The sequence below is a fragment of the Salmo trutta genome, chromosome 27 (assembly GCF_901001165.1).
Source record: "Salmo trutta chromosome 27, fSalTru1.1, whole genome shotgun sequence".
In the NCBI taxonomy this organism is placed as follows: Eukaryota; Metazoa; Chordata; class Actinopteri; order Salmoniformes; family Salmonidae; genus Salmo; species Salmo trutta.
Window position 1 is genome coordinate 28785928 of NC_042983.1, and position 27971 is coordinate 28813898.

The 27971-nt window shown below is 44.7% G+C and overlaps 1 protein-coding gene and 2 non-coding genes across 6 annotated transcripts; all 3 read left to right on the top strand.

Annotated features, from left to right (window-relative positions):
• The first annotated feature begins 245 nt into the window (after positions 1–245).
• On the top strand, positions 246–27897 carry LOC115164822 (ubiquitin-associated protein 2). Of its 4 annotated transcripts, none has more exons than XM_029717657.1 (27): positions 246–344; positions 2078–2215; positions 2386–2463; positions 2613–2723; positions 3271–3424; positions 3548–3634; positions 5393–5456; positions 5711–5802; positions 6314–6369; positions 6469–6530; positions 6989–7181; positions 7283–7529; positions 7885–8141; positions 8416–8609; positions 8715–8937; positions 9206–9245; positions 9334–9463; positions 9691–9748; positions 9892–10078; positions 10216–10307; positions 10515–10565; positions 10831–10909; positions 24778–25128; positions 25380–25484; positions 25748–25821; positions 26346–26537; positions 27218–27897. In XM_029717657.1, exons 2-27 carry the CDS (start codon positions 2120–2122, stop codon positions 27308–27310), a joined length of 3366 nt encoding a protein of 1121 aa, XP_029573517.1. In that variant the 5' UTR covers positions 246–344; positions 2078–2119; the 3' UTR covers positions 27311–27897. The 4 variants fall into 4 exon arrangements, with proteins under 4 accessions (XP_029573517.1, XP_029573519.1, XP_029573520.1 ...); XM_029717659.1 differs by having other exon boundaries at positions 7888–8141; XM_029717658.1 differs by having other exon boundaries at positions 259–360.
• On the top strand, positions 7607–7685 carry LOC115165206 (small nucleolar RNA SNORD121A). Its single transcript, XR_003870105.1, has one exon. It is a non-coding gene; the product is annotated as a small nucleolar RNA SNORD121A (small nucleolar RNA).
• On the top strand, positions 9015–9092 carry LOC115165207 (small nucleolar RNA SNORD121A). The gene has a single exon (XR_003870106.1). It is a non-coding gene; the product is annotated as a small nucleolar RNA SNORD121A (small nucleolar RNA).
• Positions 27898–27971: the final 74 nt, after the last annotated feature.

The window sequence follows — 27971 nt, forward strand, 5'->3', positions numbered from 1 at the left end:
CAGTGCCTTAGACCGCTGCGCCACTCGGGAGCCAAGTTACGATATGAAACTGACTGATTTGAACCTTCTGACAAACTAGTGGGTCAGGCGACGCCCCACTTCATATCGCGTGTTTTCTGATGATTGCTCTCGATTATATCGACTGATTCTGTATGGGGTTCTTTCTGTCTGACTGCGCGTTCCCGGGGGAGAGGGAGCAAGCACGTACACAAGAGCAGAGTGCGTAAAACCATCTGATCTGCTAGGCCTGTTGTGAGTGGCTGGTTCAGTTATTTAGGGTTGAACAACTGTGCAGTGGGTCACGTGACGGCATCTGCTGCTGGCTGAGCGAAGCGTGTTAGCAGGTAAAGAAATAAAAAGGTTTGTTATGATAACATAAACGAAAAATACAGTTCGGGCAGTTGTTGTATGCGTTTGATTCACTTCAGTAATACTCTTCGCGAAGAGACAGACCGGGCCATCATTTGACGTTACCAGTTAGCCACTTAAGCGCTAAAGTGACGACGAGGTGCGGATGGAGCTAGGAGACGCTAGCCCTGCCGTAGCAATTGCATTGTGCGAACGTTTTCAAATGCTAGAAAGATTTGCTAGCATGCTATCAGCTAACCCACGGGTCAAGTAGCTAACTACTGGCTAGCTAGCCATGTTCACACGCTTCTTGCTAGCAAATCGTTTCGGGTTACATCATAGTACTTTACAAGTTGTACATAGCTAACGTTACTACATTTTATTAGCTAATTTAACATAAGAGGACCTGTGTGGGTAACTAATGTTTCTGGTCCAATGGGAGCAATCGGTAGCTTAGCTAGCTACTTAGTAGGTAGCTAACTGGCTAATATTAGCCGGTTACACAAAGAGTTCCGTCCTCAACATTGTTTATTTTTTTGTCGAAAGTGATCTGCTGTAACGTCGTAAGCATGCTTATCTATGTGGCGTTATTTAATACCTAAAACACCTGGATATTTAACGTTGAGGCAGGTACTACATTTGGGCTTTGTCCAGGCTCAATTTGTACGTTTGAACAAATACTGTTACTTTTTCTTGGCAATGTTTTAGCTAACTATCGTTAGCAAGTCAACGTTGGTCATCCTCTTGACATGTAAATTATCGAAATAAACAAACTCTGAAGCTATACTTTAGGGACGCACTGATTGTTGGAAATAGATAACGTAACCTTAATCCTGCTCAGAAATATTTTAGTAAGGTTTTCGTTCAATAACGAGGACGCTCGTCTAAATTGGCTAACTACCTTAGCCTAATTTACTAGTTAATTTAACAGTAGTTAATACAATCAACTAGTTTGTTCATGTGTTCCCACCCGGATTAGAGAACGCAGCTGTCACAATAACTAATAATGGCATCTGTTTAATGTTAGCGAGACGAGTGCTAACAAGCCAGCTACGCACTATCATTATTACATTAATCAGTTGATTTTTCCATTAACTACCAATGCAATCTACTATAGCCGCTTGCCAGTCCGGTAGTGAGGCCTAATTTAGCTAACGTTACTGTTTTTATGAACTTCACGGGCACATGAACCCCTGGCACGTCGCAAATTCGTTTTTTGCAATGGCTGCCCATGATTTGGACTAGGCGCTGTGGTTTGCACAAAGGCCCTCGTTAGAACTTTCAAAATAGTTGACTAAGCTACGTTAGCTAGCTTAGCTTCATATTCACAGCCATACCAAACTACTTGGCCATGTCACTGCAGAGCAACATAATTGCCCAGTTTTATAAGTAGTCAATACTCACAGGTGCCATTTAATAATCTTGAGGTTATGATGTTCTAAACTTAGTCAGATGTATGTTTGACCTGTACATCTAGCTATGTTTGTGAAACTGTTTTTGACTGTGTGCATGAGAGATGTAAACGGACACCAGAAAAGCCTCCCCCTGGTCTCGATGTCTAAATTTAAACATGAGGGGAAATGGATGGGGTTAGTCTTACATAGAAAAGTTAACAAAGGCAAGACTCCGTACTGTATACACTACAGAGATCCAAGGCTTGTCTAGCAGGTTGAAATGATCGATGTCCCTTTGACTGATTGATGATTTCCCCCCTCTTAATCTGTTTCAGATTTTTCTATTTTGTACATACATTGTTTTGTATATACTGTATATGATGACTTCAGTGGTCAGCAATCCAGCTCGAGGAACTCGGGACAGAGCGCTGCCCACTACCACACAAACCACACAGCCACAGAAACAGATACAAGTGAGTTTCATACACACTTTCAGATTAGCAACACTATGTACACGGTGTACCTTTGGTTCTCATGTAATTCCTGCCATTACAGCAAAAAAAGAGTATCTCACCTATTAGTCTCATTACACAAACCAACAATAGAGTTGCCATGTGTGTGTAACTGCCCTCTTTGAATGCAGGCCACAGCAGAACAGATTCGGCTTGCCCAGATGATCTATGACAAAAATGATGCAGACTTTGAGGATAAGGTCAAACAGGTGTGAAACAAGTTGTGGAATATTTATGTAGCCTAATATGTGTATGATTAAGTTCAGTACCAATGCACACTAGTCCCACATGTATCTTTGTGCTTGTGTCAGTAAAGCTGAGTTGTTTATGTACACACGTGCTGATTGTGTTTCCAAAGCTGATTGAGGTGACTGGGAAGACCCAAGATGAGTGCATGGTGGCCCTCCATGACTGCAATGAGGATGTCAACAGAGCCATCAATTTCCTGCTGGAAAGCACCTCTGACACAGTGAGGGTCCCCAAAAGGCGCACACCCTCACCCATGCTCTGACACATCCAGTGTCACTAACTCACATTAAAGGGGTAATCTGTAGTTCCAACAACAACAAGCGGCCTCCTAGCTACTGTTTTGGTAAACAGCTGAGTGATAAGGCTGAAGAAATGTAGCCATTCTCAAATGCATAGTCTGACTTATGGACTGACCATCCATGGAATAAAAATGATTGTTTTTTTAACCATGTTTTGTGGCTATAGTGTTTGTTTACATTTTTACACAAACAAAGGTGTAAAACACGGTTGTATTTTGGCTTCCGGTGGGATGCAAGCTAATGTGGCATTTTGAGTTATATTCTTTAAGAATCCATGAGTATACGTCATCAAGTTAAAGAAAAATAATTTATGTACCAATTGCAGATAGCCCCTTCAACTACTTGACTAGTCAGTACCAAGTTTGCCCTCAATATATTTTCATAACCAAATCTAGTACCCATTTTCCAAGTTTGCTTATTTAGTGTTGAGTGTCTTCGTGTTTGCAATAAGGTATCTTTGTCTGTCAGACCACCTGGGAGACAGTTGGGAAAAAGGCGCGAGGGAAGGAGGGAGGTCCCTCGGAGATAAAGGACAACCGAGAGAAGAGAGGAGAGCGCGAGGCAAGCCGGAGCCGCGGGGTCCCCAACAGGAGGGGCCGTGGAACCAACCGCAGCAGAGAGGGTGAGGGGAACACTCCCAAAGGGGAGATATGATAGGATTTATGTAACACACTTCCTATCTTTTTGTTTTTGCTAGTGTGTTGACTTATATGTAATTGTTTCTCCCTTTGCCTCTCCTTTTTAGTGTGGCCAGAAGAGAATGGGTTTGAAATGTGTTCTGGGGATAAAGTGGCCGACCGTGGTCGCAGGGGGAGGGGCGTTGCTGGCAGAGGTGAATGCTACTAAGAAAATTATGTACACTACAAAGCCAAAAGTAGGTGGACACCTGCTTGTCAAACATCTCATTCCAAAATCTTAGCCATTAATATGGAGTTGGTCCCGCTTTGCTGCTATAACAGCCTCCACTCTTCTGGGAAGGCTTTCCACTAGATGTTGGAACATTGCTGCGGGGACTTGCTTCCATTCAGTCACGAGAGCATTAGTGAGCTCGGCCACTGATGTTGGGCGATTAGGTCTGGCTCTCAGTCGGCGTTCCAATTCATCCCAAAGGTGTTTGATGGGGTTGAGGTCAGGGCTCTGCAGGCCAGCCAAGTTCTTCCACACTGATATCAAACCATTTCTGTATGCACCTTTCTTTGTGCATGGGGGAATTGTCATGCTGAAACAGGAAAGGCCATTCCCCAAACTCTTGCCACAAAGTTGAATCACAGAATCATCTAGGATGTCATTGTATGCTGTATCATTACGATTTCCCTTCACTGGAACTAAGGGGCCTAGCCCAAACCATTATTCCTCCTCCACCAAACTTTACAGTTGTCACTGCATTGGGGCAGGTAACTTTCACCTGGCATCCGCCAAACCCAAATTTGTCCGTTGGACTGCGCGATGGTGAAGCGTGATTCATCACTCCACCGAATGCTTTTCCACTGCTCCAGAGTCCATTGGTGACGAGCTTTAGACCAATCCAGCCAAACGCTTGGTGTTGCGCATGGTGATCGTAAGCTTGTGTATGGCTGCTTGGCCATGGAAACCTATTTCTTGAAGCTCCCGACGAATGGTTCTGGTGCTGACGTTGCTTCCAGAGGCAGTTTGGAACTCGGTGCGCTTCAGCACTCGCTTCAGCACCAGAACCATTCGTCGATGGGACTTTATGATATAGTTTCTGCTCTGGCATGCACTGTCAACTGTGGGACCATTATATAATCAAATGTATTTATATAGCCCTTCTTACATCAGCTGATATCTCAAAGTGCTGTACAGAAACCCAGCCTAAAACCCCAAACGGCAAGTAATGCAGGTGTAGAAGCATAGACGTGTGTTTCTTTCCAAATCATGTCCAAACAATTGAATTGGCCACAGGTGGACTCCAAGTTGTAGTGACATTGGAAATAAGTTAGATACACCTGTGCACAATTTGGAGTGTCATAGCAAAGGGGTTTGAATTATTATGTAAATGAGAATTTTATTTTCAATGCATTTACACCATGAACAGGTTTTCACTTTGTCATTATGGGGTGTTGTGTGTAGATGGGTGAGAAATGTATATTAAATCCATTTTTTATTCGGGCTGTAACACAACAATGTGGAATAAGTCATGAGGTACGAATACTTTCTGAATGCACTACTGTCCTGCAGCTGCTATGGAGGGGTGGTGGACAAGCCAGGGAGGTTGTTTTGGTTGGGGTAAAGTCAGACAGGCATGCAGAGTGAGGGAGTGGAGTCAGGAGTGCCAGTGATGGCAGTTGCTGTCGGTAAATGTATTTATCATATGTCCTAAGCTGTCTAGGCTAAGCCAATCCTCGTATACTGATCTAAGACCTATCAAATGCTGTCAGCCTGAAATCTAAACCCATAGCAGCATGCCCAACATACTGTACCATGCCCCCCTCTAACCTGTTTTGAAGCAACACATATCAGACATTTGTGCTGAAAACATGTCTGTTTTAGAACACAGGCATTAGGTGTAATTTGATAGACTGGTTTGTGTCTTGCAGCAGAGGTCAGACGTAGTGTTTCTGTGTGTCTTTAGGGTTGGGGGGTCGCGGAAGGGGAAGAGCAGCTGGTGGTAACAGGTTCTCCTCTCAGGGGATGGGGTGAGTTGAAGATCCACACTGGAGATCTCCTGCTGTTCATGTTTATTCAGCTGTGTGTGTATCAAATTTATTGGTCACATACACGTGGTTAGCAGATGTATATCCAAGTGTAGCGAAATGCTTGTGCTTCTAGTTCCGACAGTGCAGTAATATCTAACAAGTGTGTGTAGACGTGGCTGTTTCACTGTATCATAGCGTTGCTTAATAATGATTACAAGCACATAGATGAACCCCTAACCCTCTCCCCACCTAAGGATCTTCAACCCCGCCGACTACAACGCTAACTCTAGCGGGTCTCGTCAGGAAACTTGGGAAGCAGAGGGGAACGAAGGTGGAGATGGTATAGGTGAGTAGGGTTGGGCGGTATCAGGATTTTCATACCGTTTCTGTACAACTACGGGGTATTACTGAATGTGTACACAAGGGGTGCTATTTAAAAATAAGAAACTCAAAACATTTTAGGCAACAGTGATCTTGATCCTGGAGGGGATTAAATGTCTCTGCTGTAACCAATAAGCCCACTCCTTTTAGAGGTGTAGGTTTTCGAGCTTTAAAGCATGGTTGTAGTAGTATAGTCCTGGACACAGTTGGAGCAGTGCGGTTTGGCCTCAACCAGGACCGTGTTCATTAGGCACCGAAAAGGAAGAAACCCGATTTTAAAACAGGAAGGGACTACCTGGGTTTGTCCAATAAGAAAGTATTTTGTTTTCCTTTGTGATACATTATAGTGTTTTCTCTGTGCGTCCCTAATAAACACAACTCTGATTGTGCTGCTGACTGAGCTCTGTTGGACAGAGGGGTACCCCCCCGGGCATGATGACTAACTCACGTACCCCTCCTGTCCCCTACCATCATAGGAGGAACATGGAGAGGCAACTTGGAAGACTGGGCTGCAGAAGACTGGAATGAGGATGTGAGTGATGTTTGCCACTTTCGACTTTATATTACAGTGGCTACACAAGCACACACGCATAACAAGGTTCTCTTCCTGATATTCTGTTTTTATCAACAGCTGTCTGAAACCAAAGTGTTCACTGCCTCTGCTCCTGCGAACCACATCACATCTGGACACAAGTATGGGCTCCAATCTAATGCTCACAGGAACGCACCCTTAACCCCATGAAATACTCTCATATCTCTGTTGTCTTTCCCCCCAGTCTTATAGCACGAATTCTCACAAAATAACAGTAAAATGGCTTTGGGTTGGAATGCGAAGGTTTCATAGTAATGATATGAGTTGTGGGTGTATGTAATCGTTTCTCTGTATCGGCTTGTCAAATGATGGTTACAAGCACATAGCTGAACCCGTTGTGTGCAATACCTCAATCTCTGAATCTCCTTTCGTCCGGTTACTGAATTATTTTTCCATTGCATTCACTCTGCTCAACTTCTCATGGAGAGAGAATGAGATGTATTATAAATAAATAGAAGTGATATTTCATTGTGGCAAAGAAGCAGTATCAGGGTACAAGTCTAAACTATCCATTCAGTGTCCCATTGTAAATGTACTGGTCGTCCTCTTTCCTCTCCAGTGTGGACATGGGCTCGCTGCTGCCCAAGACGGGCGGTGTGGAGGCGGATCTGGGTGGCATGGAGCCCCCTGCCGCTGTGTGCGTGGGGGGCCAGAGCCTGGTGTTCACCAACTCACACCACAACTGCGCTCGCACCGCCACACACAGCTATGCCAGCGCCGCCTCTGGCACTAACTACACCCACGGTGCCCTGGTGAGGCAGCCAGCCACACACACACTTCCTTTTCATGGTTATACATATCTGTACAGGCTTTCACACAGACACACTATCAACTCTCTTGCTCTGTCCGTTAGTCCTCAGTCCATGGCTCTGGTTTTGGGACTCTGAGTGGGCCCAAGCCGACCCCGGCTGAGGTTATGATACCAGAGCAGCTCAACGGGCCCCAGCTCACCCCGCGGACCCATCAGCAGCTGGTCACCGCGGGTAACAGCAGTGTCGCCAAAGAATCCGGTCCACCTGCAGTTCAAGGCTCCGCCCCCATTTCTGCCAGCGAAACCAAGGCCCCGAGAGTGGAGAAGGGCCCTGTTCCAACCTCTCACTGTAAGACATACGGGTGCTATCATATGGAAAAGCTTCAAGTGAGGTGTGGGTACATGTCATTGTTTGTCTGTGTCGAATAGGAGGAGATAATGATGGTTACAAGCACATAGCTGAATCTTAATGTGTGGACTACCTCAATGACTGAATCTCCTTCCATCCTCAAATTGCATTCTTTCCCCAATACATTATCACTCTGCTCAACTTCTCATTCTATCCCCCCAAAAAGTCAAATATATAGAGATCTAATGGTGACAGTGGGGGGAGCAGACTCATGGTACATGCAGATTTGACGAGTCAGATCTGTATTTACTGGACTGCTAATGCCACCAGTAACTCTTCTCTCTGTCTTCTCCAGTAGATCTAAAGATGCAGCCGGAGCCGTCCGCTGTCCTCAGCCAGCTGGCCCAGCGGCAGCAGCAGGCCCAGCATAGCTCCCTGCCCCAAGCAGAGCCTCTGTCTCTCCCCCCCCAGGTCCCTACTCCCCCAGGCCACTATGATGCCGGGCCCCCGCCTCCCAGAGACGGACCCTCCCTGGACCATCAGGCTCCCATGGCTGAACCCCCACAGAGGCAGATCAAGACCCAGAGACGCAGAGTACCTCCTCCCTCAAAGGTTAGGAAACGTGTGTGGAAGTAGAGGCTGTCTGCTCACTCAGAGGGTACATAACAATGAGTTAGGTTTACAAATAGTTCAAAAACAATCTAAAAGTACTGTAGGTAAGTGCAACTTTGCACACTGTCACACATTCGGTCTGAAATGTCTTAGAGCGTGTGACTGAGTGCGATTTATGTATCAAACTTTGAATAGTTTATGTGCTGCGGTGGGATTTCATGTGTTAATGTCCCTCTCATCCTATTTCCTAATCCCTCTTGCTCGGTCTCCTCAGATCCCCTCATCTGCGGTGGAGATGCCAGGCTCAGCAGATGTGTCTGGTCTCAACGTGCAGTTTGGGGCCCTGGACTTTGGCTCGGAGCCCAGTGTGATTGACATGGGCCACCAGGCCGAGCCTGCCAGGGAGCCGGTCCCCACATCTGTACCACAGCCCCAAAGCAGCTTGTTTTCCAAACCTGGACCAGTCAGGTGTTTATTTATTGCATTTTCTTTGGCTTAATTAGTATCACTGTGTTGTAGAGGCCACGGTGAACTTGCTTTACACTAACTCATCCCTTTACGTTGTTGTTGCAGTGAGCCCCTTGGCAGCTTGTCGTCCGTGCCTCCGTCGATATCAGACCCCAGTTTCCCGTCTCTGGGTTTGCCCAGTGCCACACCATCCCCCTCCCTGGGTCTCCCCAGCGCCGCCCCACCATCCACCCCCTCAGCTAGCAGAGTGGACAACGGCCCCCCGCAGAGCATGCCCCCCCACCTGGGCTACCCCCAGAGCAAAGACGCCCCCGCCGCCCCTCTCACTGTGAGTCACCCACACTGCACTTGTCAGGTGTGGTCAGACACTCTCTCGATTAAGACTACTCCTCCTGTCTCTCATTAATATGGAGATAATGATGGTTACAAGCACATATCTGATTCTTACTATGAGGAATACCTCAATGACTGAATCTCCTATGGTCAATGGACACTTAAGACCCTCAGACATTATTTAAGATTACTGGAGCTCTACTATATCAGCACTGTATAGTGAAATCAAGATGGCCGACTGAGAATGTCAATGTCTTTCACAGAATGGCTATGGTGGCGTGAGGACACAGGTCCCACAGGACTGTAAGTACTCAGGAGAATTTGTGATTGCCGAAAGTGTTATTTCATGGTTAAGTCCAGCATGCTTGCTTATCTGTTTCTTCTCTTTCAGCGATGTCGTTGGCTTCTCGAACCCCTAAGCCTGAATCACCTCCCATGAGCAGTGACAGTGGCCCTGTCCACCATGTTCCTTCCCCAGCCCCCACACCTTCCCACTCTGCCCCTCTGCCATCTGTCAGCAGGTAAGCCCATCACTCCCCTCCCCCAGTCATTCTTATCATGGAGATGATGATGGTTACAAGCACATAGATGAATCTTAATATGTGGACTACCTCAATGACTGAATCTCCCATCTCCTCTATTGACTGACAAAATAATAAAGTCCTTGTTGTAATGAGTTGGTTCAAACTTTAAGACTCATCGGATGATTTGGTAACGTTACCTGTTTTCTCTCCCACGGTCTCCCCAGTCATGTGACCAGTACATACTCGTCAGGATCTGCCCTCTCCACTAGCTCCTCCCTTACGGTCAGCACCGCGTCTTCTTTTGGGGTTAATGTAAATCATGTCTGAAACTGATCTAAAATAAGCACTGAAAATGTGAAGAGGAAAAATGCTACCAAAAAGCTAAACTGCTGTAAGTCACACTCTCTCCTCCCTCTGCCCTACAGATGACCAGTGAGGAGAGCAGTAGTCTCCATGCCTTCTCTTCCTCATCTGGCCCTTCCATCAATGCTGCGGTTAGCAGCTCCAATGGCATGATGCATGTCCCCGGAGCACCTGGTCTATCCGCCAATGGCAACACCGCCCTCTCAGCTGCCGGACGCACTGCCCAACCCCTGCTGAACACCACCTCTGGTGAGCTCAGGAGAACCATGCTGTCACACACAGGTTTTTTTTATTGGCACTTAACGGTCCTACTCTGCCGTCTGTATTATTTGACTGTAGACCTGTGTGATTTTGACTTCCCTCTGTCTCTCATTCTTGTTCCACAGGCAAAGCCCCCCCTAACTTGGCCCAAGGAGTGCCCCCTCTGCTGGCTAATCAGTACATTATGGGCCCTGGAGGCCTGCTCCCTGCATACCCGGTAACTACGCTAACCCTCTTTTTCTCTTGCATGCTCTCAATCTTTGTTTCCATGAATTCCCATCCATTTCTCTTTACCAGTCTCGTTTTCCCCAAGTCTTTCTCTCACTGACCTGCCATCGCACCCTTTCATACCTTTTGGTTCTCGGTTGAATATGTGGATTATTTCGGTTGACCTGTTTCATTTGGTCATTGTCCCACTCTAAAGCAGATCTATGGATATGAGGACCTACAGATGCTGCAGTCTCGTCTGCCTATGGTGAGTCACTTTTCACACATGGATCATCACTTACTACGTCGATGAAGAGCAATGCAGCACACATTTGTTTGCCCAGATGGACTCTTGCATGGTCTCTGGTTTAGATGACCCAAACAAAAATAAATGTTAATGATTAATATTGCATATGTGTCCCTGTCATAATATGGAGATGATTACAAGCACATGGCTGAATCCTAATATGTGGACTTCCTCAATAACTGTTGAATCTGATGTTTGGTTTCTCCTGGTGCCTATTTCTCTGTAGGACTACTATGGAGTTGCATTCCCTGGTACAACTGCAACAATGCCTGGCAGAGATGGGCTAGCCAACAATCCATACTCAGGTAATGCTTGTTCCACACTCATTTACAAATGCACTCTTTTCGGTGGCCAGAACCAGATCTTGGGTGCACACCATAATATGGAGATAATGATGGTTACAAGCACATAGCTGAATCTTAATTTGTGGACTACCTCAATGACTGAATCTCCATCTCCTCTGACTAACACTACAATTAAAGCTTGATTTACTTCTGGGGGGGTGGAGGTGGCTGAATTGAACAGAGCTAGCTAATTCTGCTCCTCCCTACTACTCATACTCTCACACAGTGCCTTCAGAAAGTATTCATACACTTTGGCTTATTCCACATATTGTTGTTACAGCCTGAATACAAAATGGATTAAGTTTATTGATAATCCATCTACAAGCAACACCCTGTGATGACAGTGAAAGCACGTTTTGCTAATTTCTTAAAAATGAAATGTAGCAATATCCTTTTAAATAAGTATTCATACCCGAGTCAATAGTTTGTCGAAGCACCTTGGACGGCGATTACAGCTTTGAGTTGTCTTAGGTATGTCGATCAGCCTTGCACACTTGGATTTGGGGATTTTTCTCCCATTCTTTCTTGCAGATTCTCTCAGGGTCTGTTAAGTTGGATGGGGAGTGGCGGTGAAGAGCAATCAAGTCTTTCCACAGATTTTCAATGCGATTCAAGTCTGAGCTTTGGCTGGGTCACTCAAGGACTTTCATATTCTTGTTCTGAAGCCATTCCAGCATTGCTTTTGGTCATTGGCCTGTTGGAACGCAAATCTTCGCCCCAGTCTAAGGTCGTTTGCACTCTAAAGCAGGTTCTCATCCAAGATTTGCTTGTATTTGGCTCCATTCATTGTTCCCTCTATCCTTATCAGTCTCCCAGTCCCTGCTGCTGAAAAGCATCCCCATAGCATGATGCTGCCGCCACCGTGCTTCACGGTAGGGATGGTGTTAGACGGGTGATTAGCTGTGTCTGGTTTTCTCTAGACATAACTCTTTGGCCTGAATGCAAAGCCCTATATTTGTTTCATCAGACTACAAACTTTTGCCTTATGATCTGTCTTTCACGTGCCTTTTTGCAAACGCCAGTTGGTCATGTGCTTTTTTTCAGGAGTGGCGTCTGTCTGGCCATTTGCCCATAAAGACTTCTGGTAGTTTCTCATCTCAGCCAAGGAACTCTGTAGTTCTGACAGTGGTCATTGGGTTCTTGGTTACCTCCCTGACCAAGGTCCTTTTTGCCCGGTTGCTCAGTTTGGTCGGACGACCAGCTCCAGGCAGTCTGAGTACTTCAATATTTTTTCCAATTTCCCAATGTTGGAAATCACTGGGCTCTTGGAAACTTTCAACACTATAAATGGTTTTATACCCTTCCCTAGATATATGCCTATATTTTGGAGTGTCATAGCAAAGGGGTGTGAGTAATTATGGAAGTTAGATTTCTGTATTTAATTTTCAATACATTTGCAAACATTTCTAAAAACAAGTTTTCACTGTCATTATGGTGTGTGTGTGTGGGGGGGGGGGGGGAGAAATACATTTGATTTGTTTTGAGTTCAGGTTCGCCCACAAAATGTGGAGTAAGTCAAGGGCTATGAATACTCTCTCTCATTCCCTCTTATGCATTGGCCTGTTCTCAGAGGGGGAATTCCGACCCGGGTTAAGCACGCGTAAATGGAACGTAATTCCTTTTATGCACTTCTCTACCCATATTCTGACTTTCAATTTAAGCATAAGAATAGCATGCTATTCGTTGGGGGGGAGATCAAAGAAATGAATGTGTGGCGGAGGTGTCTACAGATACACCATCTTCGGACCTTGTTAATTCCCTCAATTCCACCACCTTTAAGCACAAACGATTAAGGTCGAGCAACCTGTCGGTTCCAAGTGGTACATCTACTTAATTATTTCCTATATAACACCATTCTCCATGCACTGTAATTTACAAATTGATAAGAGCTAGGTAAATGAGTCATCTGTTTGGATAACGGGATTGTAAATATTAATGACAGTTGTTTTAGATCTATTTGACCATATGATCGCTGGAGACTAGAGGTCGACCGATTATGGTTTTTCAGCGCAGATACCGATTATTGGAGAACCAAAAAAAAGCCGATACCGATTAGTCAGCCTATTTATTTGTCATAATGACAATTGCAACAATACTGAATGAACACTTATTTTAACTTAATATAATACATCAATAAAATCAATTTAGCCTCAAATAAATAATGAAACATGTTCAATTTGGTTTAAATAATGCAAAAGCAAAGTGTTGGAGAAGAACGTAAAAGTGCAATATGTGCCATGTACAAAAGCTAACGTTTAAGTTCCTTTCTCAGAACATGAGAGCATATGAAAGCCGGTGGTTTCTTTTAACATGAGTCTTCAATATTCCCAGGTAAGAAGTTTTAGGTTGTAGGAATTATAGGACTATTTCTCTCTATACCATTTGTATTTCATATACCTTTGACTATTGGATGTTCTTATAGCCACTATAGTATTGCCAGTGTAACAGTATAGCTTCCTTTCCTCTCCTCGCCCCTACCTGGGCTCGAACCAGGGTCACATCGAAAACAGCCACCCTCGAAGCATCGTTATCCATTGCTCCACATTGCTCCCTTGCAGAGCAAGGGGAACAACTACTTCAAGGTCTCAGAGCGAGTGCCGTCACGGATTGAAACGCTATTAGCGTGCACCCCGCTAACTAGCTAGCCATTTCACATCGGTTACACCAGCCTAATCTCAGGAGTTGATAGGCTTGAAGTCATAAACAGCTCAATGCTTGAAGCACAACGAAGAGCTGCTGGCAAACGCACTAAAGTGCTGTTTGAATTAATGCTTACGAGCCTGCTGCTGCCTACCACTGCTCAGTCGACTGCTCTATCAAATCATAGACTTAATTATAATAACACACAGAAATATGAGCCTTGGGTCATTAATATGGTCAAATCCAGAAACGATCATTTCGAAAACAAAACTTTTATTCTTTGAGTGAAATACGGAACCGTTTCATATTTTATCTAAGTCTAAATATTGCTGTTACATTGCACAACCTTCAATGTTATGTCATAATTATGTACAATTCTGGCAAATTAATTACGGTCTTTGTTAGGAATAAATGGTCTTCACACAGTTCGCAACGAGCCAGGCGGCCCAAACTGCTGCATATACCCTGACTCTGCTTGCACGGAATGCAAGAGAAGTGACACAATTTCCCTAGTTAAAAGAAAGTCATGTTAGCAGGCAATATTAACTAAATATGCAGGTTTCAAAATATATACTTGTGTATTGATTTTAAAGAAAGGCATTGATGTTTATGGTTAGGTACACATTGGTGCAACGACAGTGCTTTTTTCGCGAATGCGCTTGTTAAATCACCTGTTTGGAGAAGTAGGCTGTGACTCAATGAGAAATTAACAGGCACCGCATCGATTATATGCAACGCAGGACACGCTAGATAAACTAGTAATATCATCAACCATGTGTACTTAACTAGTGATATGTTATGGTTGATTTGTTTTTTTTATAAGATAAGTTTAATGCTAGCAACTTACCTTGGCTTCTTGCTGCACTCGCGTAACAGGTAGTCAGCCTGCCACACAGGCTCCTCGTGGAGTGCAATGTAAGGCAGGTGGTTAGAGCGTTGGACTAGTAACCGGAAGGTTGCAAGATTGAATCCCCGAGCTGACAAGGTAAAAATCTGTTGTTCTGCCCCTGAACAGGGCAGTTAACCCACCGTTCCTAGGCCGTCATTGAAAATAAGAATGTGTTCTTAACTGACTTGCCTAGTTAAATAATGGTTTTAAAAAAGTTTTTAAAAATCAGCCACAATCGGTGTCCAAAAATGCCGATTGTTATGAAAACTTGAAATCGGCCGTTCCGATTAATCGGTCGACCTCTACTGGAGACTAATGTGAAACCAGTCATATGGCAGCAAACTGAAGCATGCCAACATATCACCTTTTCCACAGTGAAGTTGAAGTGCTGGCCTTGTAACTTGGGATAAAATTGAGGTCCAAACTATAGGCTTCTGTAGCCATGCGCAAATAACAGTGTAAAAAACCTACAGTCAATTTATTTTTATTTGATTTCTGTTTTAATTACACTGAAAAAAAATATTCAAAGATTTTACTGATTTACAGTTCATATAAGGAAATCAGTCAATTGAAATAAATAAATTAGAAATCTATGGTTTTCACATGACTGGGAGTAGAGATATGCATCTGTTGGTCACAGATGCATGTTGGTCACAGATGCATGTTGCCTTCAAATGAGTGGATTTGGCTATTTCATCCACACCGTTGCTGATGTCTATAAAATCGAGTAGTAGAAACGTGTTCTCTGGAGTGATGAATCACGCTTCACCATTTGGCAGTCCAACAGCTGAATCTGGGTTTGGCGGATGCCAGGAGAACGCTACCTGCCCCATGAGTAATAATGGTCTGGGGCTGTTTTTCATGGTTCGGGCTAGGCCCCTCAGTTCCATTAAAGGGAGATCTTAACGCAACAGCATACAATGGTGATCTAGACAATTCTGTGCTTCCAACTTTCTGGCAACAGTTTGGGGAAGGCCCTTTCCTGTTTCAACATGACAATGCCCCTGTGTACAAAGCAAGGTCCATACAGAAATGGTTTGTCGAGGTCGGTATGGAAGAACTTGACTGGCCTCCACAGAGCCCTGACCTCAACCCCATCAAACACCTTTGGGATGAATTGGAATGCCGACGGCGAGCCAGGTCTATTCGCCTAACATCAGTGCCCGACCTCACTAATTATCTTGTGGCTGAATGGAAGCAAGTTCCCACAGCAATGTTCTAACATCTAGTGGAAAGCCTTCCCAGAAGAGTGGAGGCTGTTATAGCAGCAAAGGGGGACCAACTCCATATTAATGGTCATGATTTTGGAACGAGATGTTCGTTGAACAGGTGTCCACATACTTTTGGCTATGTAGTGTACTCGTTTATTTTTTTACGTCGATTCAGAGAATCCCAAACATGCTCAATGGGTGATGACATGTCTGGTTAGTATGCAGGCCATGGCAGGACTGGGGCATTTTCAGCTTCCAGGAATTGTGTACATATCCTTACTACATGGGGCCATGCATTATCATGCTGTGACATGAGGTGATGGCTGTGGGTGAATGACACGACTATGGGCCTCAGGATCTCATAGCATCTCTGTGCATTCAAATTGCCATCAATAAAATGCAATTGTGTTAGTTGTCCATAGGTTTGCCAACTTTTTCACTACCAAATAAGGGACAAGAGGTGGCGTGCCAGTGCACGGTGCTACGGCGGTATGGTGTTGTGTGAATGACTATACAGTATATTCAATTGGAAAGGCAAAACATTTGTATATTCCATTTAGCCTTTAGCTTTACTAAAACTGTATCATTATGTGAATAAACCTCAAAATAAATTATCAAAGAAATCACAATTTGGACCTTTACAGCAAAAAAACTACTTTTCAAATGGAAAAGAGGGGCATGAGTCACTCACCAAGTCTACATATTTTTTGCTGCTTTTGACTGATTCAAGCAGTCCTTTCTCCTCATGCATAGCCAGAGAGAAGTCATTACATGACAAATCACAGTTCACAGATATTTGAAGTTCATTTTTGATCAGCTCTGTGCTACATCGGTTTCTTGAGTCTGACCATTTAATGGCCATCAGACAGAAAAATCCTCTCTACAAAGGCATTTGAGTCTGGCACACTGAGGACAAATGAGACAATCCTGAACATGTTGATCAAGTTGGCTTTCCACCTATTTCTCACTGGTGGATTTTGTGGTATCCTGTCTGGCTTTCTGTATTTCCTCCCAGCTAGCACAAAACTCTTCATAGAGTTGGTCCATACTGACTGTCTGTCATTTTGAGGGCAACCACCACCTGCTCCAGGTCAGTGAAGGAGAGCTCCCCATAGAGGCCAATCAGTTTCACCATTACATTTTCTGGTGAGAAATCAAACCACTTATCAATGTATGTAATGACAGTGTCATAGGACTTCAAAGTCCTGTTGATGCTTGGACCTTTGTGCTGACAATTGTTTGTCCATCAGCTGCTTGGTCTACTCAGAAAAAACTGTTCTGTTTCAGCTGAAGCATCTTAAATGTTGAACTTTTGGACTTCCTCATAAACATCTGTGATGCAGAGCATTGTTTCATTCAGCTTTTTTACGAGTTGGTCAAAAACACACCCACTTTGTGGAAAAAGCACAGATACATCTCAGCAGCTTCCGTTTTTTCTTCATACTCAAAAATACTTTTCAGTGCCACAGGACAGGTCTCCCTATCTCCCTAAGGGACCTGAAGTATGATGTGTAAGAGCTGGCCAGCTTTGCTGGAGACGATCGACAGCTGGATGAAGAGAGCGCCATCATGTGCAAACATGTTGCAGAATTTCACGCCACTCAGTGTCAACAAAGGCAAAAAAAATGCACGCAGTTCTTCTCTTCGGGAAGCAGATACTGATAAGTGGCTGTAGATCTGTAAAACAATTGTCTCAATATCCGCTGATCGCAGGCGTGCTTGCAGGCATTATGAGCTATGTGAGCTGGGCAATTAGCTTTCAGAATGCGATTGTTGGCACTGCTCAATAACTGATAAACGGAGAGTTGTTTTGCAATTGTCTGTTTCCGCAGTAGATGTCAAGGAAGAATGTACCGGCATTGCTAGCACCTTTAGCTAGTGTGGCCTAGTACATTTCTGTGGATGCATGCTGAGTTAGGTCATTCTCCCCTTCATGGCCAAGTGAGAATTCCCGACGCATAAAGTACAGAAAGCTTTCGTCTAGTCACCACTGACGGGCTTAACCCACGTCTTTTTTGCTTCACATTGTTTGTTGTAGCTGCACAGTCTTTGCATGTTTATCCATATTTCCTTGATATGCCAAACCGACCGAACAATAACAGAAATTACTTTGGAGGAGTTGACGCGTTTACACTATACTGTGATTGGATGAATATACGGGACAAGGGATGTCCCGTATGGGACAAACCAATGTAGCCCAAATAAGGGACATCCCGGCTAATACGGGACAGTTGGCAACCCTAGTTATCCAGTAGGTTATGCCTGCCCATAGCATAACCCCACCGCCACCATGGGTCACTCTGTTCACAACATTGACATCAACAAACTGCTCGCCGACACAACGCCATACACGCCATCTGCCCGGTACAGTTGAAACCGGGATTCATCCGTGAAACGCTCACTTTTCCAGCGTGCCAGTGGCCACCGAAGTCGGTTGTCAAATCAGACGTGTCTATTCTCTCTGTTTGAAGGTACGAGATCCGAGTTAAACGTACGCAGAAATGAATAGGGCCTGATTTATTAATTTAATTTATTATTTTGATAAAAAATTAATCCACTGAGTAAATCTAACACCCCGATTCTCGAGCTGCAACATGCATACATGTTTGTCAACGGACATATAGATGAATACATTATTCAACGTAGCTACCCGATGTCTGCCCCTCCTGTTTGTTGTGATGAGTTTGTCGACTGTCAGCTGTAGGTAAACACATGTTCAAATCCCTTTTCGAATCCGTGTGTTGTGGAAAGGTAAACACTAATTGTTTCAAGCTAACGTTAGCGAACCAAAGATGGGAATTCAGTGGCCTCTATAGTGACAGCAGTTCATTTGCTAGTGAAAGAAATTAAATGCGAATACAAAAAAATACCTGGTCGCATTTGTGCGAGTGTGATATACATTTAATTATGCGTCCCATTAGTTGTATTTTCCACGTAACATTACGAGGATCACGCAAACTGGTAGACTAACTGTAATTATGATCCACGTCACAAAAAGCATTACAAAAGTATAATTAAATGTAGCAATATTGATGTTACTCTTATTGATGTTACACAGGAAACGGAAACCAGTTGTTACTTACTTTTATTAATGTGCTGGTTGACAACATGCCTAGTAAAGTGTGCTTTACTATACATCTTTGTCTGTCGTGACTACAACACAAAGCATATTGCAACATGGTGGCAGCGGTACTCAAAAGAACCTGGATCTCATCGATGTAAATGAAGAATACATCCCAGGCGGCAGTTTGAAAAAGTGCCGCGTTTACAGCCTTGTCATCGCGCGGAACGTCTACGTTAGCGACTCTATGCTAAAAGCTAACTGGCTATTCACAGACTCTCTTATCAGGGACAAGAGAGTCTGATTACTCCAAAGTTGCAGGTGGCCACGAGTCCCCAATTCAGTGAGATATTTGTCTAAACTCATCTTGGCCCTGACTTGGCATGAAAAAATTCTCTCAATTGTTTCATTTTTCTTGGGTGGATTGTGTGGCATGTGTGACCCCCACTTAAGAGAGCGCTTACTCAGAGGCTGATCTCTCAGTTTAGAGAAATGCATACAGATTGGAAGAGCTGCAGAACTGTCCAGACAGAGAGCTAAAGTCAAATGTGCAGGGCCCTGTAGCAGTGCATGCAGTAACACAAAAAGAGAGACTGAGGGAGAGGAGACCCTACAGAGGGACAGAGCATTATACAATGCAGATACTGTGGACGGACACATGAGAGAAAAAATGAAAAATGCCCTGCATATGGAGAAAATGTAAATCCTGTGGAAAAAACAATCACTTCTCTACAGTTTGCAAAAGTGCAGGGACCAGCAAGAAAAACAGTCCTGGCAATGGAAAATGCGTCAGCTGACTCAGTGGTGAGGATGTTCTGTGCATCACACTAGGGCCAAAGTCAGAGAGCATTGATGTGGTGCAGGAGAAAACCACAGACCCCAATGCAGCTCTCTTTGCAACCATGTGTGGTCAACAAAAAGTCAGTCAGATTTAAGCTAGATTGTGGTGCTAGTTGTAATGTTATCCCTGCAAACCTCATAAAAGCCAGTCACCTAGAGCCCTGCAGTCAGGTATTGGTGATTTATAACAAGAGTACTCTGACGCCACTGGGGAAGTGCACACTTAGTGATCAATTCACGCATTAAGAAAACCTACCGAGTTGAGTTCATCGTAGTCAACGAGAATGTGCACAGGCCAATTCTAGGCAGTAAGGCTATCCAGGCAATGGAGTTAATTACTGTGCAGCATCACAACATCCTGGCAATCAAGAAAACAGGATCCTGGACTAAAGAGCAAATTAAACAGGAGTACTCTGATGTATTCCAGGGAGATGGATGATACCTGGCAAACTGAAGCTGGAAGTGGATGAGCGAGTGGAGCCCGTCCAGCTGCCAAAGAGTGCCAGTAGCACTATATAAACCACTCAAAGAGGAGCTCAGTGTTCTAGAGAAAAGGATGATAAAAGCAGTTGAAAAAAAGCACAGATTGGATTAGCAGCCTGATCGTAGTGAAGAAACCGTCTGGAAAACTAAGTGTGCATTGATCCAAAACCTCTCAAGGCGCTCAAGAGGAGCCATTACCCACTTCCCACTATTGAAGATGTGCTGCCAGATCTGAATAGAGCACGTGTGTTCTCTGTGATGTAAAAAACTGATTTTGGCATGTGGAACTGGAAGAGGAATCCAGCTTTCTCACCACGTTCTCTACTCCCATGGGACGCTACAGGTGGCTGCGTTTGCCAATGGGAATCAGTCCAGCCCCAGAGATCTTTCAGAGGAAGTTGAACCAGGCAATGGAAGGACTTCCAGTAGTCAAAATCATTGCAGATGACATCCTGATTGTGGGAGAAAGAGACAATGATGAAGCGTCGACTCTGGACCATGACAAAAACCTGAAAATGCTCCTGGACAGATGCAGGAAGCTCAATATCAAGCTGAATCCGGAAAAGCTGCAGCTCTGGCTGAAGGAAGTGCCCTATATTGGTCGCCTGCTAACATCAGAAGGGTTGAGTGGACCCAGGAAAAGTGACAGCCATCAAACAGATGCCTAGGGCTACAGATGTGCAGGGGGTGCAGTGCTTCCTGGGCATGGTAAACTACCTAGCCAAGTTCTGCAGCCACGCCACAGAGCTCTGCGAGCCACTGCAATAGCTAACACACAAGGACTCACTGTGGGAGTGGTCAGAGAAACATGAGCAGACTTTCAATAAAATCAGGGATACCATTGCACAGACCCCTGTGCTGAAATACTACAACCCAACAGAGCAGCTTGTACTACAGTGTGATGCTTCAGAAAGTGGGTTAGGAGCAGCCTTGATGCAGGGAGGACAACCAATAGCATATGCCAGCAGAGCCCTGACAGAGACTGAAAAAGGGTATGCACAGATAGAGGAGCTGCTTGCAGTGGTGTTTGGCATGGAGAGGTTCCACCAATTTACATATGGACGAACTGTGGAAGTGCAGTCAGATCACAAGCCTCTAGAGAGCATCATGACAAAGCCTCTCCTCTGCGCACCAAAAGACTACAACGCATGCTCATGAGACTCCAAAACTACGAGGTCAGTCTCCGATACATTCGGGAAAATGTGGTGCTGGCCAACACCCTGAGCAGGGCGTACCTCACAGAACAAGACAACAGAGGCCCTGTGGAGGTCGAAGTGGAATCAATCAATATGATACACTACCTCTCTGTGTCAAGCGAGAGGCTAAAGCACATCCAGAGAGACACTGAGCTGGACCGGGAGCTCCAGACACTGAAAAATGGGATCCTGCAGGGGTGGCCTGAAGTGAAAGGACATGTACCCTTGGAAGTAGCCATGTATTTTCACAACAGAGATGAGCTGAGTGTGCAAAATGGAATTATCTTCAGAGGTGAGCAAGTTGTTGTGCCTACTGCCCTCAGGTCAGAGATAATGCAGAGAATCCATTCATCAAACAGGAACAGAGGGATGTCTGAGAAGAGCTTGCAAGTGTGTCTACTGGCCAGGCATGAATGCACAGCTGAGAACATACATGGCACAATATAGCACCTGTACTGCATGGGGTATGAAGCAGCAGAAAGAAACGTTGAGGCCACACGAAGCACCAAAGCGTCCCTGGGAAAATATAGGGACTGACCTTTTCCAGTTCAACGACAGACTAGATGGTCACAGTTGATTCTCTCCAACTTCTGGGAAGTGGACCATTTGGAGAACACACAGTTAAACGGTCTACACACTTTGCACACTATGGCATACCTGACATCCTTTACTCAGACAATGGTCCACAGTACTCTTCAGACGAGTTCTGAAGTTTCAGCAAGGCTTGGGACTTTACACACAAAACATCGTCTCCAGGATATCTGCAAAGTAATGGGAAAGTGGAATCGGCAGTGAAAACTGGCAAAAGCAAAGAGAGCAGGTGCTGACCCATACCTGGCCATGCTGGACCACAGAAATACCCCGTCACAAGGAACAGAGCAGCCCTGCAATGGTGCTCATGGGAAGACGTACAAAGACACTACTTATAATGAATGAAAATCTTCTGAGACCGGGGATGGCAAACTGTCAGCTGGAGAAGTCCAATGAGACAACAGAAACAGGCAAAGTACTACGACACCTCTGCTAAGGATCTCACAGAGCTGCAACGAGATGAAAGGGTGAGAGTTCAGCCACTCACAGGACAGAAACAGTGGTGGCAGAGGGCCACAGTAGTCAGATCTGTGGAGCAAAGGTCATACGAGGTGAAGACAGAACAGGGACACGTCTTCAGGAGGAACAGACGACACCTGAGGAAGAGCAGAGAAATGGAGGAGGATTTCCCCACTGTTGAGGAGCCTGGCACAGAGCCAGTAAACAGAGCACCAGCTGATGCCCAGCAGGGTGCTGAACACAACCTAGAGGTGAACGATGCACCTCAACAAGAAGATTCAAACATCTCAGGTCAAGCACCTCCTGATGTAATCAACACTCCCCACACAAGGTCTGGTAGGGCCATCCGAAGACCTATACACCTGAAAGAATTTGTGTGAAGGAAAAACATTTTTTTATTTTTTATTGAATGGACAGTCAGACGGTTAACAAACATTCAGTTCACATTCCAGTTTATTGCAGACATGAACTACAAGCCAGTGTTAGGTGGAGTCTGCCTTTTGTTGTAAAAAAAAAAAAGAAACGAGAACATGTAGCAATATTGATGTTACACAGGAAACGGAAACCAGTTGTTACTTTATTAATGTGCTGATTGACAACATGCCTAGTGAAGTTTGCTTTACTATATCTTTGTCTGTTGTGACTACAACACAAAGCATATTGAAACAATAAACATCTTGGGATTAAATGGAGTGGGGAGTTTAGAAGATTGAGCGATGAAGAATGAATGGGTGTTGGCTATAGAGGCAATGCTTCTAAAATGCCTTGGCACTAGATTTGAGATTCTATCAATTTGAAAATCTGAAATTATGTATGCGCTGCAAAGAAATACAATTGGCACCTTTACGTAGGCTTTAAACACCTGACTTTTCTAGTGAACAGCTGTCATTCTTTTTGCGTTAGCCTATTTAAGCGTTGTGTAGCCAGTTTGCGGTCTGTCGACGCAATCATTTGTTTTGTTTTTATGTTTCCCAAATGATTTTGCTTTTAGTGTTGATTAGGAACCGTGTCTAAAAGCCAATACTTGTGAGCTGGCCCTAGTGATTGGCCCTGTTTGATTGGCCCAAGTTTAGTCTACTATAGAGACTAAACTTAGGGGCATGTGTTAAGAAAAACATTAGTTATCTCCAATTTGCTGTGCGCTTCTGATACTCTCAAAACGTTGGACAGGGTTAGCAGGTCTGCAAACTGCAGTCACGTCAAGACCCCGGTGAGGACGATTAGCATGCAGATGAGCTTCCCCCCAACTTGAGACGTCTGTGGCATTATGTTGTGACAATTGCACATTTTAGTGGCCTTTTATTGTCCCCAGCACAAAGTGCACCTTTGTAATGATCATACTGTTTAATCAGCTTGTTGATATGCCACACTTGTCAGGTATTATCTTGGCAAAAGAGAAATGCTCACTAATAGGGATGCAAATAAATTGGTTCACAAAATTTTAGAGATACGCTTTTTGTGCGTCTTTTATTTCTGCTCATGAAACATGGGACCAACATGTTGCATTTGTTTTTGTTCAGTATACATGCCCAGACTTCTCACTCTTTTTTTAAATAATTTGTATTGTGTTAAATATTAGCCACTATTGGTAGCCACCGTCAGTTATACCCACATTTAACTGTTACTGACTTTAGTGTTAGTTTACCTTTTATTTTCTCTGCCACGTTCGTGTGGTTGTTCCTGAGGATCGCTAGCAATAGTAGATCATATTAGACAAACGTATTACAAGTTATGCAGTAATTTGGGACATGTAGCCTATTTGAATCATTATGGACCACAGACTATACGTAGCAGTTTAAACATGGCACATAACTACTGGACCGTTGTCATCAGTTCCATGAATAATTATTTGTGAAGATTTTTAGGACTATTGTTCAACGCCTTTTGTACACTCCTCCCCTTCCCGACATTTCATGGATTGAACAATTGACTATGGCAACTTTCGGGATGAATCAAACAACTATTTTTGATTTACCAATGTATTTAGTGCATAAAGGCTCTCCAAACCTGTTTATTATTCATAAATACTTTCCTAACCCTAAATAATATATAATATCAGTTTTTTTTTATATCTACCAATTGGTGCAGAAAGAAACATGGGTGTATGTACATGGCCTTCTGTTATTGGTCCTTAACATTTTGAGCCTAATATTCTGAACTCTACATATATTCTATTGAGTCTGAATTCTAATTAAAGGAACACCAAATTTAAAGGGATGGATTTAGATAAATGTACAAACCCTATTGAGTGAACTCGACAAGAAAACCTGTTAGCCAGCAAGTGGGAGTTTTCAGCAATTTAATTATATGTATTCAGCAGTGCAGGGGAACCACACCTGCAAAGCCTGTTACGCACCTTCATAAGGCAAGTCTGAATACCAACTACTGAGAAGTGGGTAGAAAAAGCATTATAAAAGTAGGAATCGGGCCCATATTGATCACCATCTCCCCTCTTTTAGGTGAAGCGACCAAGTTTGGCAGAGGGGACTCGTCTTCCCCAGCTCCCCCCACCAGCCTGTCGCAAGGCCCCTCCGCTCAGCCCCAGCAGCCCCCCCAGGCTCAGAACCAAGGTCTAGGACAGAGCCAGGGCCAGCAGAACCAGGCCTTCCTCAATCCACCTCTGCCCCCAGGCTACGGCTACACCGGCCTTCCTTACTACGCCGGCATGCCCGGGGTGCCCAGCGCCTTTCAGTACGGCCCCACCGTTTTTGTGCCTCCGGCCTCGGCCAAGCAGCCCAACATGGGCTTGGGGAACCCCTCCAGCCAGTACCACCATCAGCCTAGCTACGGCCAACACGCGTATGGAACAGGTGAGTGTGTCAGTGAGTGAACTGAAATCACAGACTGTGTGGCTGAGAGGGAGAGTTCTTGCTTAGCGAGCATGGCCCCACCCCCCTGCCGGATATAGTCGCTGTTCACATGCTATTCTAGCCAGTTGCCTTATTGCTTCTCTCTCGGTTCTTCTTCTCCCCCTTACCCCTCCCCCTTCCTCTGCTGTCCTTTTTACTCTCCCCATCCACTTTACTCGTTCCTCCTGGTCCTCTTCCATTCATCCTCTCAGCTTTTGACGACCTGTCTCAGGGCCACGCGGGGGAGTACAGTAAGGGAGGGTACGGAGGCTCTGCCCAGTCACAGGCAAAATCAGCTGGCAGCGGCCCAGGGAAAGGTACACTCACTGAACTCAGCTGCCCCAGGACGCACCCCCCTTTCCCTTCCCCTCCCCGCCCCCTTCACTTGTTATCAGCCGTGATATATGTACATACTACTGTTCTGAAACACCCCCCTCACTACTAACTAAGAAATACTCCCTCAGTCACTACTAACTCTTGAAATGGTGAACTTCCTCACTAGAAATGTTGAACATTGCCTACTGACATCGTGCCGCCTCGTGGGGGGCAAACTGACATGTTTGTGTCCTCTCGCTCACAGCTCCAGGTTTGTCCAGCTCAGGCAGCAGTGGAGGGGTGCCCGATATTGGCGCATCAATGTACAGCAAGACACAGGTGAGCTTAGTAACATTCTGTGTACTGTGGCCTATGCTGAATTCAGTCAACACCTGGTTTATAGTTGTTGCTGTTAGTGTTGTCACGATACTAGGAAGCAAGGGAAACAAAACATGAAGCAGATTTCATTTCTTGAGGGGAAAACTATTCTAATTTTGGGGGAAAAACAGCCTTATGTTGTCACCCAGAGTCACGTGTTTCATTTCCAAGCTATAGCACACAATATTTTACAAAAGTAGGTTTTAAAAGAACATAGTTTAGTCTGTCAAGTTTTTCTTTTTTGCCAAAGAAAATTGTATCGTTTTAGAGTTTCAGCCAATGATGTGTATACAAATCATTGGTTTCAGTCATGTCTGAGAATAAGCGGCTTCGATTGATACGGCTGGTTGGATTAATTGATTTTAAGAAGCAGACCACCTCAGTTCCACAGGATTGAAATATGAATGAGGATAAATTCAGGATCATACATAATATAATGGTCCTCTCCACACTCTGTTCACTGCCCCCCCCCAACCCAACCCCAGTCTTTTGATAAGCAGGGCTTCCACGCGGGAACGCCCCCTCCCTTCAGCCTGCCGTCTGCGCTGGGGGGCACGGGCCCTCTGAACCCCGGCGGTGCCCCCGGTTACGCCCCACCACCCTTCCTCCACATTCTGCCTGCCCACCAGCAGCCACACTCCCAGCTGCTACACCACCACCTCACCCAAGACGGACAGGTAACATCCCTTCAACCTGTTGTTGATAAACACCATACACTTAACATTCTCCTCCTGTTGTTGATAAACACCATAGACATACATGGACTTAGTGTCGGAGCTGAACTGCAGTGGTGCAGACTGCCTCCATTGAAAATGAATGACTTCCGCCGGATCACAAAGGTTTTAATGAAGTCTGTCAAGATAGGGCGTAAGACTGATGTTACGGTTAATATATATATATATATATTTTTTTTTCACCTTTAACTAGGCAAGTCAGTTAAGAACAAATTATTTTTTACAATGACGGCCTACCCCGGACGACGCCGGGCCAATTGTGCGCCGCCTTATGGTACTCCCAATCACGGCCGGATGTGATTCAGCTGATAAACACTACAGTCCCTGGATTCGAACCAGTTATGTTTCTGGATTCGAACCAGGGACTGTAGTGACGCCTCTTGCACTGAGATGCAGTGCCTTAGACCGTTGCGCCACTCAGGAGCCCTGAGTATATAAATAAAAAGTGGAGATGGGGTTCTGGGATGGGTTCCAATGAGTTTTGACTAGGAAGTGCCGTTTCTGTATATTCCCATCTTGCTCAAACAACTTTTCTACCCTCTAGTAAATACCCCTCTCCCTAGTTTGACCCAATAGCCAATAATTGACTGTGGGGGGTGTGTGCATTCTGTCTCCCCCTGTAGGGTGGTCCGGGTCAGCGCAACCAGTCCAGCAGCATGCAGCAGAAGAGCCAGGGCAACAAGTCCAGTTATGGAAGCCCTTACTGGGCCAATTGAAGGGTACACCTGGGGAGTCTGTCCTGGCCCCCCATCCTAAAGGCTGTGTGTGTCCCTTCTACAACTCTCCCATTCATTTTTCTTTTTCAAAATTGGTTGTACATGTAAGATATTTATGTATGTATTTATATATATATATATACTGTATATGTAATAGTAGAACATGAAATGTGGTTGCTGCATTTTATTTTTGAAAGACGTTTTTGTTTACTTTTTCAAAACTGCAGGAAGACATTACAAAAATACATCTGAGAACTCCTATAGAGGAAAATGGAAAAGGAGAGAGCTTTAGCACTGAGCGAAATGAGGACATCTCAGATGGGGGGTTTCCACATTAACAAACTACATTTGTCTCCTTTTTTTTATACACAACTCTTGAGTTATCCCCTTCATTTTCACCTTTTTAAAACTTCAGCCGTAGGTCTCCTCCCTCCTTTTACTCAGTTTTCTGATTGGGTGGCTCTGGCAAGGGGGGCTGCCTCTGTGCCTTCCGCCGCATCGATACGCCTCAAAGACCTGCCCACTTAAATTGTATATTTTAATTTCATTTTAACCGTTTCCATCTGAATAAAAGTTCTGAGCAGTAATCATCTTGCCCAAGTTCTTTCTTGTCATTTTAGTTTGTGAGGTACTGATTGTGAGGGCAGACTGGACTTAGATG